The sequence below is a fragment of the Eleginops maclovinus genome, chromosome 3 (genome assembly GCF_036324505.1).
Source record: "Eleginops maclovinus isolate JMC-PN-2008 ecotype Puerto Natales chromosome 3, JC_Emac_rtc_rv5, whole genome shotgun sequence".
In the NCBI taxonomy this organism is placed as follows: domain Eukaryota; kingdom Metazoa; phylum Chordata; class Actinopteri; order Perciformes; family Eleginopidae; genus Eleginops; species Eleginops maclovinus.
The window spans coordinates 20640018-20656068 of NC_086351.1; the positions used below are offsets into that span (position 1 = coordinate 20640018).

The window sequence follows — 16051 nt, forward strand, 5'->3', positions numbered from 1 at the left end:
TGCATTACACTACTTTTGCATTACTTTGAGTAACTTTCACCAAAATAACTGCAAAAGTATGGCTTTAAATGCTAAAATGTAGTTTATTGCAGCTCATTAATTAAAGCTATCTATCTATCCATCTATCTGGCAGTACATGCTGAACATTAGGAAAATACTTAGAAATTAAACTCATACTCCGTTTAAGTGTGCTGAATAATATGTGATACCGGTAACATTACGTCTCTGTGTGTTATTAATAACATGTTAGTGGAGCCTCTGCACGGCCCTGTAACCTGCTGTATATGAACGAGTCTCTATGGCAACGTTAGCTCACCTTGTCATTGGTGTGTTAACGGGGATTTTGCTGACAAGCGTTCTAAAAGCCGGCGATTCCACAGAGGACAGAGGCTGCAGATCTTCAACACTCCGCGTCTCTTAACTTCTCGGGGTTCAAGCAGCCCGAGAGAAAGTTACTTTCTGTTGCTTCGGCCGGCGCGCACTCCTGTCTTTTTCATTTTCTTTTCTCCGAGCCTGCAGCTCTGCATTGTGAGCCTGCAGCTCTGCATTGCGAATCTGTTTCTGCAGCCCTCTTAACCAATAGTAAACAGGCGTACTGAGTTATTCTACCTGCACAATTATTTCTCTGGTTGTCGGAATGTCTCGTGATGTTTGTGAATTCTCAGAAACAAAACACCACATCATTTCGGGTTAAAATGTGTTGTAACTGCGTTACTGAGAATTGTAATACATTACTGTAACTCAGTTACATTTGTAACACGTTACACCAAACTCTGTTAAGGAAATAACACCCTGCGCGCCATGACGCCATACAGCAGCTCACGGTCGCAGAATACTTGTGGTCCCGGACCCCCCACCATACGAAAATAATATGTGTATTGTAGATCTACACAAGTCACACAAACAAACTATTTAGGATGTTGACAAGTTTGCATCCCTGTACTCGACAATATTTTAACTCATTCAATGCCTTGTAAACGTTTTTTAAATATTTCTTAATTTTATAGTTATTTACATTTTAGGTTTTTTTTAAACCGAATTCCTCATTGCGTTTATGTCTGCACCATTTTAAACCAAAGCAAATTCTTTGTAAGTGCAAACTTAGTTGGCAATAACCCTGATTGGATTCTTGCTGCATCAGGGGTCAATTAAATATATCTCATCTAATCGTCTTAAAGAAACACCTTCAATACATTGTGGTTTACTAGGAATTTCGAACTTTTGGATACCTTTGAATCTTGAACGTCCTCTGAGTCAACAGGTGCCTCCTCCACAGTGAGAGTGTGTTCACAGCTGCTGTCTCTGTTGAGGAGGAGGAAGGTGTCCCCCAGTAAACAGTCCTCCGCTCGGGGCAGCAGCTTCTTAGCGAACGGATCGGGGTGGCAACACCAGTCGTCCACGAGGGCGTTCCAGTTGCCGTTAGGGAGAGGAAGAACTCGCTTGAACACTCTGAAGAAGTGGGGGAAACAAATAAAACAATTACTTCCCATCTTTGTCAAGTGATGTTTGGAAATTGCATTAATTAGCATTTTCTTAATAAGAAAAGAGTTCCCTAATGACCGGAGATGATTAAAAATACAAGGAAACCTGAGGAAAGTATCCAACTTACACCAGAGACCTATTCACAACATCTTATAATAAGATTATTTTGTTATGATATTTTTTTAATCTCCTAATTACATATTTAAATATATTGAAAGCAGCTTTTGTTTGGTTGTTTTGCCACTCAACAGTGGAGCAAAACAAGCCGTAAACATAAAGCAAAACCCTCTTAAAAGTGCAATTCAGCATTACTATCTTGATTGATACTAATACACCACTGCATATGTTGTAATATACACGTTTACATATTTATTGTTTTTATGTATGCATTGTATTTATCCTTTTATTGCACATTTCTCCTTTATGTTGTATAAATAGTTTTCTTCTATTTTATTGTATTTATCCTTTTATTGCACATTTTATATTTAAGTTCTTATGTTTATATGAATATTTTTCTTCTATTTTATTTATCCTTTTATTTTAACAATTTGACCTCAACTTCTTACATTTATATAAATATATATATTTTGATTTTATTCTAAAATGGTGCAGCTGTTACAAAACCCGATTTCCCCAAGGGATAAATACAGTATTCTGATTAGACATAAAAGTAGCATATTATTATCACCACCTCACAAAGTTGCGATTACTAATAGTGGCACACACAGTTACCTTTTACACATCCAAAAATAATGAAGCATTTTGGAAGACTTTTTTCTGGCCACATCATGAGTTTAGGTCCAAGACTTACCCTCTGTTTTGGTCTCCACCTATTTCCCGAAGGAAGAATCTGGCTGCTTAATGCTCCACTTTCTTCATCAGCTAGTCTCTAACTTGGTTTGTTATTGCTGTTGGCACTAAGCAGGGAGTGAACAAATGGTTGAAAGAACTACAGCTTTTGTTGGGAATGAAAATGGCTGCTCTGTGCAACTGTACCAAAGTCGATGAGAGCCATGAGACTGAGGCGAAAGATTGAAAGCCTTAACCCAAAACAATGAGCTGAATGACCCTCAAAACAAAGTAGAACCCTGCAGAGAAAAACTGCCTTCACATGATAGGAGGTCAAACTCATCTGCGTTGCCATTGTTGTTGTTGTGTTTCTATGGTGTTTCAAAAACAGGCAGAAGTGCAACCCTCAGCGTTTAGCTCACCGCTCGAAATTGTCGCCAAGTGCAGAGCTAAACGTTCAAATTATTTTACGTTGACATGATTGCAGCTGCCTTTTTGGCTCGCAACCAATCAGATTACACCTGTATGAAGCGGTATTAGGTATAAGAGAGGAGAAGAGCCTCACTGCTAACTACTTAGCATAACACTTTGGAGTGGTGGGAGCGTCTTTTTAGCAGAGTGGTTGCGACCCTCCCTAATCTCTGATTACACTGTGAAAGAAGTGCAAAAATGCCAAATACCCTTGATTTTGAAAAAGATGAGAAGTGCTGCTACTGTATGATAGGATACTTTTTTATCAGTGCAGTAAAGCACTTGACATGCATTGTTATGGCTATACTCAGACACCTTTCAGAGGGTACTTAGATTTCAGTGAATACCTGTTCGCAGGCAACCAATGGAACATATGGGGCCTTATTTATCCTATATTTTACTGTTAAGAGAAAACATAAGAAAGGTTAACCATCCAAATGTGCTCTGAATGTATAATGAATCCGACTCGATCACAAATAGGTGTGCTCTTATTACTGCTTTTACTAAAAATAATAAAACATTCAAATCAAGTTGTGGGTAAGAACAAAATGAAAGTAAATTAGTTCTTAAATTGCTTCCTGCATAAGACCCAATGTGAGAATAGATCATGAAGCCTCCTTTTGTGAAAAAATATTCATTTTAGCCTACTGCAGACACTTTTACTGACATTTCTACTTTCCCAGCCCTTGTTGAAAGCAAAATAAATATCTTTATGGCAACTTTTTTAGTGGGTTATTGCTGGGAAACATCGCCAGGGGCAGAGGGTCTCTTTAATACACATATTGCAATTTCCAGCATGTCACAGCGCTGACCAGAGAGATCTACAAGCTGAGGGCTATAAAAACAATACCACTGACTGACTGAACCACCTCGAGGTAAGAAACGCAATTGTTTTTTAACAAGTAGCGGCACCGTTTACGTCACACTGACTGGACGACTGTAACCCAGTCAGGAGGAAGGCTCCGCTCCGGCTCCATCCATCATTTTTTCTCCTTTTCCTATGTAGGGAGGGTGTTGTAAATAAAACCCCATTTCTGCGGATGCTTGCCCGTGCGCTCCTCACCTGTCCTCCAGTAGCCTGGTCATGCAGCCCTGGCAGTGGAAGCAATAAGTCTCTTTGGCCCGGAGTGTCTCCATCACGTTGTCAGAAGCCTCTGTGAAGGGGACAAACAAAAACAAATAAATGAGTGGTGAAAGGGCGGTACAAGAGAGCAGAGAGGCGATGAACTACTGGGTGGTTTGGATCGGAAGCAGGCAGTCCATCTGATGTAGGGTATTGGAATGTGACGTCATCAACGGCAAATCGTCCACCTTTGGAGGATACCAGGGAAAAACTACCCAGTAACTTAACCTGTACGGCTAATTGTGTGTGTGTGTGTGTGTGTGTGTGTGTGTGTGTGTGTGTGTGTGTGTTTGTGTGTGTGTGTTAATATTTAAGAGTGCATACATACATTTTTACACTGTATGTAAATGTTATTTGATTTGGTGAGCCTGGTTTTATTGTGCTAATGTGTGTGCCGTTTATCAATGGGTAAGAGACTGAAACGACCCAATGTAAACTTTGAATTTGTTTTCATTTTCTTGACACGGTGTCTTCAGAGAAAGAGAGAGAGATAAATCCGTCAAAGACATCAGTATGTTTTCTGGCCTTATTCATTGGACCGGTGCAGCTACAAAGAGTCCTTCTTTCCAAGTCAGTTAGTAATCCTTGTTGCTCATTTGGTTCAGAAATATTATCTCCCATTTGTCTTCTAATTGTAATTCTTTTTTTCAGATTTCCTCTAAAATCTCTCTCCATTGTTGCTGAGTAGGAGGTTCCACCTTGCACTTTTTTGTAGTGATTGCTTTTTGCCAGCTGCTAGCATATTTTAACAAGTTGCCTATCGATATTTTCACTTCAAACCTTTTAAACACGGTCGATAGGCACTGATATGTGGCTGGCTGTAACAGACCAACAAAAATGGTATTACATTGAATTCCTTTAAACTAAAAAGGAAACGAGGGAGCCCTGGTGAACATCAGCAAGAGACGCTGAATGTCTTGGATGTCAGCCAACTTCTGAATGTATACTGTTGAACTACAGTAACGCAATCCACTAGACAGGGGATTTAAAACAGGACATATTGCAGTATAAGTACATATACTGGTATATTAGTTATGCATGATAAGCAGACGTTTTGTTAGCAGCTAGCATAACATTACCTGTCTTACCTGTCCGGATGACTCTATAGTTGTCATTAAACCTGTGATCTTTTATTCCCCCATTTGTAAACTTGCCTCAAAAACGCTCCGTTCGTGCTTCTCTTAATTTATACGGATGGATGTCAATAATTTACTTTATTTCTTGTAAATAACTGTCCTTCATTTCTGCCCAGAGCTTATCTTTGTTATATCTCGTGCTTACTTTATTCATTTCGAACGGAAAACAGCTGACAGATGACCGGAGACAGCTGATAAATATTGACGGCTGCTACCGTTAGATATATATATATATATATATAGCTATACTGTAGATGCAATCCTCCACAGATGGCAGCGGTTCTAATTCCCTATTGACGGATCTGTCATTGATAGGCTCTGCTGTAAATGTTTCTTGCGCATAGATAAAAAAATCTGGGGTTTGGGGATATTATGCAATGACTCTAGGGACACTTTTCAAGATCAAACCCAAACTTAAAAGAAAATATTCTCTTCACTCTGGTGATCAGCTGCTGGTAGGCCATTGGGGAGCAAAATGTACACCTTCACTCTCTCATAAGACCAAGTGACTCAACTCCAATTAATTCTGAAAAGAGCTTTAAATAGCTACTAAAAGACTTGGCACTGAGGAGACTAAAGGGAGGTAGCACGTGACTGGGTGTGTTTCCTGGATGTTACCTTCCTCCGTGCTTGGCTTGACACTGACGCGCAGCCTGAAATGGAGCTCCTCTCCGCAGGATTCTCCCGCAGGTGTTGGGACACAGGATCCTGGCTCGAAGGAGACGCCTGCAGGCAGAGTCAGGCTCAGCTCGCCTCTGGGCGTGCACACGAGGAGAGAAGAGTCTCCACCCGACACCACCACGTCTGTAGGACTTCTGGCCACATCTTTCCTGGAGAGCAGATGGGAGAAGATTCTTTAAATACACACAGGTTTATAGGAATGTACACAAGAAATTGCCAGAAATTGATGTTTTTTTCTTGCCAATATTTAGTTAAGACGATCTAAACCTCTCATGTCTGTACGGTTATGTGTTTGTGAGCCAGGAGATAATTATCTTAACGTAGCTAAGCTTAAAGGAATACCCGAAAAATCACCATTTGCACAAACATATTGATTTTGAATAAGGAATTTAAATTTAATTTGGATTTCCAGCATACCTCCATGGTAAAAGAGGAATCAGAAAACAGAGAAATGTTACGTATTGACCGAACAACAGCAGAACTATATCAAAATGTCTGTTTACAAACTCTCACACAAATCGTGGTGTGTAATGTAAGTCTCATTTATCATATTTAATGCATACTCATTCAAAAACCAGGTTCATGCTACTCGTCTGGAGGAATTTTATAATAGTCTTGTTAAACTCTGCTCCAAATTAATTTAAATCATCAAAACTTTCCTTTGCTTTTGGATTAGTCCGTGACCTTGGAGGCAGGAGAGAAAAGTTTATTTCAAGATTTTTTTTTATATAGAAATGATCATTTTGGGCGTGAAGTTTAAGACTGAATACAGGGAGAAACACCTAGCCTGGTACTTAAAGCCTCAGCATGAAGCTATAGAAACATGGCCACCAGTCCACCTTAAGTCACTGCTCTACGGTGATTATAAATCCCACGACTAATTCATGTAAAACCTCAACTTATTATTTCCACATATTAAAACACACACTGTTAATTACTAGGTGCTGGAAGGCTGATTTGGTTATCTTGGAAAAGAGCCAGCTAAATGTTTCCAGGCTGTTTGTTAAGCTATGCTAACAGCCTGCTGTCTGCATAAGGACAAAGAGTGCCTTCTGTCTTTGAATCCCACTTCCAGAAAAGACACAAAATAAGCACATTTCCAGAGTTATCAAATTATTAATTTAACAATTCAGGAGCCAGAAGGGTGGCAGTGAAAGCAGAGGGTCTTGACGGACCAGACTCAGGCGACAGAAGCTGGCTTTGGGAACGTGGAATGTCACCTCTCTGGGGGGGGAAGGAGCCGGAGCTTGTGCGGGAAGTGGAGCGTTACCAGTTGGATCTGGTGGGGCGTACCTCTACACACAGCGTCGGCTCTGGAACCTTACTTCTTGATAGGGGTTGGACTCTATTCTTCTCCGGAGTTGCCCAAGGTGTGAGGCGCCGAGCGGGTGTGGGGATACTCACAAGCCCCCGCTTGAGTGCCGCTTTGTTGGAGTTTACCCCAGTGGCCGAGAGGGTCGCCTCCCTACGCCTGCGGGTCACGGGGGGGAAAACTCTGACTGTTGTGTGTGCTTATGCACCAAACAGCAGTTCAGAGTATTCGGCCTTCTTGGAGACCCTGAAAGAAGTCCTGTATGGGGCTCCTGAAGGGGACTCCTTAGTCTTGCTTGGAGACTTCAACGCACACGTGGGCAATGATGGAGACACTTGGAGGGGCGTGATTGAGAGGAACGGCCCCCCTGATCTGAACCGGAGTGGTGGTTTGTTACTGGACTTCTGTGCTAGTCATGGATTGGCCATAACAAACACCATGCTCGAACATAAGGATGCTCATAAGTGTACGTGGTACCAGAGCACCCTAGGCAGAAGGTCCATGATCGATTTTGTTATCGTATCATCGGACCTGAGGCCGCATGTTTTGGACACTCGGGTGAAGAGAGGGTCGGAGTTGTAAACTGATTACCATCTGGTAGTGAGTTGGGTCAAGTGGCGGGGGAAGCATCTGGACAGACCAAAGCCCAAACGTGTAGTGCGGGTGAACTGGGAACAGACCAGCTTTTCACTCTCGCAAGGATCCTGGAGGGGGCCTGGGAGTATGCTCATCCGGTCTACATGTGCTTTGTGGATTTGGAGAAGGCGTATGACCGGGTTCCCAGGGAGATACTGTGGGAGGTGCTGCGGGAGTATGGGGTGAGGGGGACTCTACTCAGGGCCATCCAATCTCTGTACTCTCAAAGCGAGAGCTGTGTCTGAGTCCTCGGCAGCACGTCGGACCGATTTCCGGTGAGGGTTGGTCTCCGCCAGGGCTGCGCTTTGTCACCAATCCTGTTTGTGATATTCATGGACAGGATTTCGAAGCGTAGTCGTGGGGGAGTCGGGTCTGCAGTTCGGTGGGTTAAGGATTGCACCACTGCTTTTTGCAGATGATGTGGTCCTAATGGCTTCATCGGTCTGTGACCTTCAGCACTCACTGGATCGGTTCGCGGCCGAGTGTGAAGCGGCTGGGATGAGGATCAGCACCTCCAAATCTGAGGCCATGGTTCTCAGCAGGAAACCGATGGACTGTCTACTCCAGGTAGGGAATGAAGCCCTACCCCAAGTGAAGGAGTTCAAGTATCTCGGGGTCTTGTTCTCGAGTGAGGAAACAATGGAGCGTGAGATGGGCCGGAGAATCGGAGCAGCGGGAGCGGTACTGCAGTCGCTTTACCGCACCGTTGTGACGAAAAGAGAGCTGAGCCAGAAGGCAAAGCTCTCTATCTACCGGGCCATCTTCATTCCTACCCTCACCTATGGTCATGAAGGATGGGTCATGACCGAAAGAACGAGATCGCGGATACAAGCGGCCGAAATGGGATTTCTCCGCAGGGTGGCTGGCATCTCCCTTAGGGATAAGGTGAGAAGTTCAGTCATCCGGGAGGGACTCGGAGTAGAACCGCTGCTCCTTCGCGTTGAAAGGAGCCAGTTGAGGTGGTTCGGGCACCTAGTGAGGATGCCACCTGGGCGCCTCCCTAGGAAGGTGTTCCAGGCACGTCCAGCTGGGAAGAGACCGAGGTAGACCTAGGACCAGGTGGAGGGATTATATCTCTTCGCTGGCCTGGGAGCGCCTTGGAATCCCCCAGTCAGAGCTGGTTGATGTGGCCAGGGAAAGGAAAGTTTGGGGCTCTCTGCTGGAGCTGTTACCTCCGCGACCCTGACGGAAAAGCGGGAGAAGATGGATGGATGGATGGACAATTCAGGAAACACTATGTTCGTAGATCTCATTTAAGGTAATATAATCTCTCCAATGAGGATCATGTTGTAGTTTGCGTTATTTGATGCATAAGTGAATAATCTCTATCCACAAAACTTGGCTACATAAAATCTCCCAAAATTCTCAGATTCAGGAGGATCTGTTATTAGTCAAGGTCTCAATAAAGTGATTGTGTCAGCCTTTAGTGCGGGACGTAGACTGCATATAAATATCATATTATAGCGTTAATAAATATTCATTAGACAGTGGTATGGTGCAGAAATCTCTTTCAAAAGGGGAAAAAGATCAGCATACAAAATAAAAGACTGTTCAAAAGTATATAATAAATAACGCTATACAATCATTTAGCATCCCTGACCTCCAGCTGGGTGCTGCTGTCTCGGCTAAAGAGGTAATGAATAATAACTGAGTTCATGAAGACCACCAGCTGAGAGGAGCACCCATTTACCTAACAAAACGTGTTTATAGGGCTGACTTTTATCAAGTCTGTCTACCTTTTTATCTTACACCATTAGAAAGATTTGTGTTAGTAGGAAGGACTCCACGATTTAAATAAATAATTGCTATTATTAGGACTGAGGGATAGATTTTGCTAAGAGGATCTGTAGGGATTTTGTAGAAGTCTGTATATCGATTTTGGCCGGGACTTCCCTGCAGCACCATAATCTTTAATTCAATATTATATTTTGCCAAATGTTGCACTTACAGCCATTTGGATATTGCACTAGTCCATTTCGCAATATAATAACATTTTGATTAATTATTATGCACTAGTTTGATGCCTTTATTTCCTCTCCTTTTGTGTGAAAAGTAACCTTTTCTGGTCTCACATATAGTTCAGCCCTATAGTACAGGGGTGGCCAACCAGTCAGAGACGAAGACACAATTATTTGACTGTGTTACTGCAAAGAGCCACATCATACACACATCGTGGATGTATGTCCACCCACTTCTCTCTTGCCCTTTCTCTTTTGCTCTCACCCTTTCTGTGTGCTCCAGGGGCATAGCTAGTTTTGAAGTTTGAGTGGGTTGGACTTCACATCCTCTAGGGGGGTCCGGGGGCATGCTTCCCCGTGCAGATTTTTAAAAACATTTGAAAGTGAATTGCATGCTTCTGGTGCACTTTGAGAGCAAAATTAAGAGGCTACACAATAGAACTGTGTGGTCTTGGTAAGGGGAGGGGGCAAAACTCTCAACACTAATGTGAGACATAAAAAATATATACATTTTTCTTTTCAATTTCAAAATGTTCATTTGGGTGGGATTTATTTTTTTTAGGTGGGCTGAAGTTCACCTAAAATAGGTATAGCTACGCCACTGGTGTGCTCCCTCACTCTATTCCTCTGTGCCCCTCTCTATCTCTCACACATAGAAAATGAAAATCTAAAAATGTACAATAATTGACACACAGACACACACACTCAAAGACACACACTCAAATAGAGACACACTCTGTCACACAGACAGACACACATACCTCTGCTCAGCCAGACTTCTTGTAAATGTCACACACCATGATATTGACAGAAAGCATTAAGACTAGAGGCCAGTTATTTTCAGCCATTAAGATTGTGTGCACTGCCTCACACACACTCTCACTTAATCATGTGAAAACTATTTCTGTATTACTATGCATGCTGGTTTTTTGAAATAAGTTGGCATTCATTGCGTTGAACACTCCTTTACAAATCTGGCTTACAATATTTAAATGTTTGTATTTAAAACAAACCCATGACTAAGGTTGGGTCAAATACTGCTTCATGACAGTTATTTAAAAATAAATGAAGTGTATTTTAGTTAATTATCCTCTCATGATAACTATCTCAACTTTTACCTAACCCCAAGACTGGCAGAAGCTCTGCTGACAGAGATGCACTTTCTTATTTATTTCGTTATCGCGATTCAGTAACTCAGGAGTTCTTCTGTGTTGGTGGCCAGATTTCCGTGAACAGGCCCTCTCACAACTGCAAAGTATTACCGTTTTGATTTGACAACTTTGTATGTAGTTATTACGGTTCTATCTGAGTTATATTTTTCACCGTTCAGAAACAGCTGTAACTTACGTTCTATTTCATCTCTACTGACCGCCAGAGGCGGTGCTTTAAGCACTGGATGACTTATACCAACAATGTCATGAAGAATCCAAGCACATACCCTAATTGGAAGCAGCAGAGCTTGGCAACAGGACCACGCCCAAAGGATGGGGAGTGGCGACATTGACCCGATAAAACCTGGAGAATGTACCAGAAGACGCCCACGATGCCGCGGCGCAGATGGTCTCCAGGGGCACCCCTCTCAGGGCAGCCCAAGATGTTGAGATGCTCCTTGTAGAGTGGCATCTAATCCCTGATGGAAGGGGGCGGCCACTGGCCCCATAGGCATGTGAGATGGTGTCTACAACCCAGTGGGACAGCCGCTGTTTAGAGAGAGCACAACCCGTTTTAGTGCCGCCATGGCAAACGAAGAGCTGCTCTGACTGCCGTATACAGGCGGTAGCATCAATGTACGCCCTTAGGGCACGCACAGGGCACAGCAACTCAGATGTGCCATCCTCTTGATGACTACCAAGGCGTGCGAGCTGGATAGGCTGATTGAAGTGGGCTCGTGGAAGCACCTTGGGCAGGAATGCCACGTTAGGCCAAAGGGTAACACCTGAACCGTCGGAGTTCCACCTCAGGCATGTATCGCTCACAGAGAGGGCATGCAACTCCCCAACTCGCTTACCTGAGGTTATGGCAAGCAGAAATGCTGCCTTCATAGAAAGCCACTTAAGCCCCACCTGGGCCAGGGGCTCGAAGGGAGGAGACGATAGGGCATCCAGCACCAGGGGTAGGTCCCAAGCAGGAGCCCTCAGGGTGCTAGGGGGACGCTGCCTTAAGGCCCCTCTCAGGAAGAGGGACACCAACCTGTGGCGCCCCACTGTGGCGCCTTCGACTCCGGCATGTCGGGCAGAGATAGCAGCAACATAAACCCTCAAAGTGGAGTGAGAACGTCCACGATCTAGAAAAGACTGCAGAAACTCTAAAATAGAGGCCACAGAGCAATGCTTTGGATTCTCAACCTTGCCTATACACCAGTGGGAGAACAGCTTCCACTTGCACTCGTACTGCACCCGAGTGGATGGTGCTCTGGCATGCAGGATAGTTCCCCTGACAGCCGCCGTGAGATCACTCAGTGGTGGGTTGGGCCCTGCAGAGGCCAAGCCCAGAGCTGAAGACGATGAGGGTCGGGATGCCAGACCTGACCCCTGAGCTGTGACAGCAGGTCCTTCCTGTTGGGGAGACGCCATGGTGGGCTGCAGCAGAGACTGCGCAGCAGTGGGAACCACACCCTCCCCGGCCAGAGGGGGGCAACCAGAAGGAGCCTGTGTCCCCGTGTAAGGACCCTCTGAAGCGTCTGTAAAATCAGAGGCAGCGGCAGGAAGGCATAAAGGAGACTGTCTGGCCAATCGTGGGCCAGAGCGTCCTGCCCCATCGGGCTGCTCACCTCCGTCCAGGAGAACCAGAGGGGGCAGTGCCTCGACTCCTCCGAGGCAAAGAGGTCCACCTCGGCCCTGCCGAAAAGGCCCCAGATTGTCTCTACTACCTCCGGGTGAAGCCTCCACAACCCCGGTGGAGGCTTGTGCCGGGAGAGGAAGTCTGCGACCTGGTTCTGAACTCCCGGTAGAAAGACGGCCCGGAGACTGGCCAGGCGGGGAGACGCCCAAGTCAAAAGGCTCTGTGATACCCGGAGTAGCTGTGTGGACCTGGTGCCCCCCTGATGGTTGATCTGGGCAATAGTGGACATGTTGTCTGAGCGGACAAGCACATGCTTGCCCCTTAGATGGGGTAAAAAGTGCATGAATGCAAGCTGCACAGCACGAAACTCTAGCACGTTTACATGATGTGCACTTTCCAGGGCAGACCACTGACCCTGGACAGTCCTGCCCTGCCACACGGCACCCCATCCTGAGAGACATGCATCCGTAGTGACCGTCTCCCGGCGGGATGGGATGACACCCATGGGCACGCCCATCAAAAGATAGTCCCTGTCTCTCCAGCAGGACAGAGGGGAGACACTGCTGGGACACCCTGACTCTTCTGTGCCTGTGCCATTTGGCGTCCAAGTGGAGGCTGTTCAGCCACATTTGCATGGGGCACAGCGACAGCAGGCCCAAGGGCACGACGGCTGAGGCAGCCGTCAATCTGCCCAATAGCTGGAGGAACTGGATGTAAGGCACCATCTTGCCCAGCCTGAAGATGGGAAAAAGGTGCAAAATGTCGTCCACACGGCAAGGTGACAGGTAGGCTCTCATGGCGATCGAATCCAGGACCATCCCCAAAAAGGTGACCTGCTGGGAAGGGTCCAGGCAACTCTTCCCGGTGTTTACCGTTAGCCCCAACTGGGCTACGTGGGATAAAAGGCGGGCAGTATCCTGAGCCACTTGAGATGTGGACGGCGCGCAAACCAGCCAATCGTCCAAGTATGGCAGGACCTTCAAGCCCCGCGCCTGCAGGGGGGCGAGAGCTGCTGCTACGACTCTGGTGAACACCCTTGGAGAAAGGGAGAGACCAAAGGGAAGCACCCGGAACTGAAAGTGTCGGCCCTGAAAGGCAAACCTCAGGAACTTCCGGTGGTGAGATGCAATTGGCACGTGGAAGTAGGCATCCCTCAGGTCCACGGTTGCGAACCACTCCCCCTGTGCAACAACCCGAAGGGTGTCTGCTGTGGTCAGCATACGGAATGGCAGCACTCCAGGAATCTGTTGATCCCTCTGAGGTCCAATATCGGACGAAATCCGCCGACTTTCTTGCTCACAAGAAAGTACACCGAGTAGAACCCCCCGGGCTGAAAGAGAGGGTCTATTGGCTCGATTGCACCCTTGGCCAAGAGGACGGACAACTCTTGGGCCAGAGCTAAGGCCTTTGCCGGATCACTGACAACTGTCATTCTGACCCGGCCGAAGGCTAGGGGCCGGCGTCGGAACTGCAATTCGTACCCATGGGTTAAGGTGGAAACGACCCAAGGGTCGGAAGTACAGGCAGCCCAGTAACTGAGCTGCTGTTGGGAAAAGCAGCCGACTACCGGCCCTCAGGGCCTAGCCCCCCGGCCTCCAGAGCCCCTTGGGGGCACCGGTAAGGCTCTGAGGCACGAGGCTGTCTAGAGAGCCGGCGACCGGGGGCTCGAAAGTTACCAGGAGGCGGTTGGGTGGGCCGCTGGGATCTCCGCAGACCACCGCTGTAAGCTGGTGGCTGAGTACGGCCGCCAGGGGCAGCAGAGGGGCCCCCGGGCCTGCTGGGGGTGGGCACATGCCTATGAAGGCCTGAGAGCTGCTGCCTTGTCTGCCGAGCTTGGGCAGCCCGCTCCAGCGTCTCCAGGGCAGCTGACCCAAACAGCTCTCCTGGCTCGACTGGTACACTACGGAGGACCTTCCTACAGGTCTCCGTCAGTGGTGACTGGGCAAGCCAGACCTGGCGATGAGTCTGCACCAATAAGGACATAACTCGTTCAAACTCCCTAGACATAAGGGCAAAGGCTTGCAGTGACGCATCACTAAGGCCCAGCAGAGAAGGCTCAGCCGGAGCCTGCTGCAGGGATGCCGAGATGGCGAGCATTAAATGCGAGAGGGAGTTCCCGATACGACCCATGCGTGCCCCTGCATCATAGGCTCTACAGAGCAGGTCGTCTGTGACCCTGCACTGCTCAAGAGCCGCGGGTTGGCCACCCCTGCTATAGTACATTAGATAAAATGCATTGGTATGGAGGTAGAACACGATTTCTCCCACTGTGTTGCCATGTAAAATCTAGAGTCCTCTCTCCACTGTAAATACAGTTCTTCAGGAGAGGAGAGGACCAGGGCTGATTCTGCTGCTGTCACATCTCAATGACCCCATCTAGTGGCGATACAGGTGTACTACATCTTCTTTCAGCTAGCAGAGGCGCTTATTACCAGAGGGTCTAAGAAAACACATCACTCTTTCTGATCTTTGCAGCTTCATATTATAGATGTAACATACAGTTAATAAGAAATATTGCCTACATGATGAGTTTGAATGCAAAAAGAAGCATTCCGCATCGTCTATGTAAACAAAAGTAGCTAAATCACACTATGAGAATCCTACTGGATTCAAATTTCTACTTAAGATAAAGTATAAAAAGCCACAAAATATACATAATGTATACAAATTACTCAGTTCTTTAGAAATGCCACCATTAGTGCTATTTCATTATGTTAGAGTGGGGCTGCAATTTAGGATTATTTAAATCAAATGTATTTAAAGGAAATAGGTAGGTATAAACACAGTTTTGGAAGAAGTACTCAGATCCTTCTAAAAGTAAAATACTGTGGTCTTTAATAATCCACTACAAGTAAAATATGTGATTTCCAAATTCTACCTAAAAGTACAAAAGCAATAGCATCATAATGTACTTAAAGTATAGAAAGTAAAAGTACTCGTTCCAATATAATATAAAGTACAGAAGTTAAATGGACTTAAAGTATAAAAAGCTAAAGTTATTATGTTAACCAGAATGAATCTTTCATAGTATTATATTACAATGGTTATAATATTATCCTGTTATTATGTAAGAGCATTTTAGTATTGTAGTTGGTGAATGAGGACCAAATGTAGATACTGTTTAGATTAGTGTCTAGTACTGCAACATCTGTTTTCACCTTGTAATTCTTATTTTGTACATTATTTAGGATAAATAAAGGAAACCAATGTCAAGCCCAGTAAATATTTCTAATTGTATCTATTCTGAGAAAGTGCAGCATCACTTCACATGTGTTGGGGTAAATTCATGCGACATTAGCTAATGCTATTAGCTAGCCTAGCCTGCATTGTAAACATAACGTTGCACTAAGGTAATATAACTGTAACTGGTTAGCTCGCTAGTTTTCTATCAGCAACATTTACCCGACGATAAGCAGTCCACTCTGGAGCCTTTTCCTCAGCTCTAAGAAGACTCCTACTCCATGTGTTTTCGCTGCCATCTCCAATTCTGCCATCAGCCAGCACAATATTCAGTAATAATACAAAACAAACTATACACTAAAAACGTATAGAAGGCTAGATAGGGGGCCCTGGGTAGCTATTTAGCATAGGGGGACACGCACGTAAAATCACATGTATCTCATTCAAACCGCAAGCAGAATCAGAGGTTGCTATTAGTCTGCAGCGTGAAAACAGCACCAGT

General features: G+C 45.4%; 1 protein-coding gene across 2 annotated transcripts in view; it reads right to left on the minus strand.

Moving 5' to 3' along the window:
* ube3d (ubiquitin protein ligase E3D) overlaps positions 1–16051 on the minus strand; it is a 37629-nt gene extending 21578 nt beyond the window's left edge. The window contains exons 1-5 of one of the 2 annotated variants that reach the window (XM_063879612.1): positions 15972–16051; positions 15772–15856; positions 5620–5831; positions 3806–3896; positions 1230–1449 (exon numbers count right to left, since the gene is read on the minus strand). In XM_063879612.1, the coding sequence (XP_063735682.1) occupies positions 1230–1449; positions 3806–3896; positions 5620–5831; positions 15772–15848 (600 nt within the window). In that variant the 5' untranslated portion in view covers positions 15849–15856; positions 15972–16051. Of the gene's footprint in view, positions 1–1229; positions 1450–3805; positions 3897–5619; positions 5832–15771 lie in introns of both variants that reach the window. The other variant, XM_063879611.1, reaches the window with a different exon arrangement.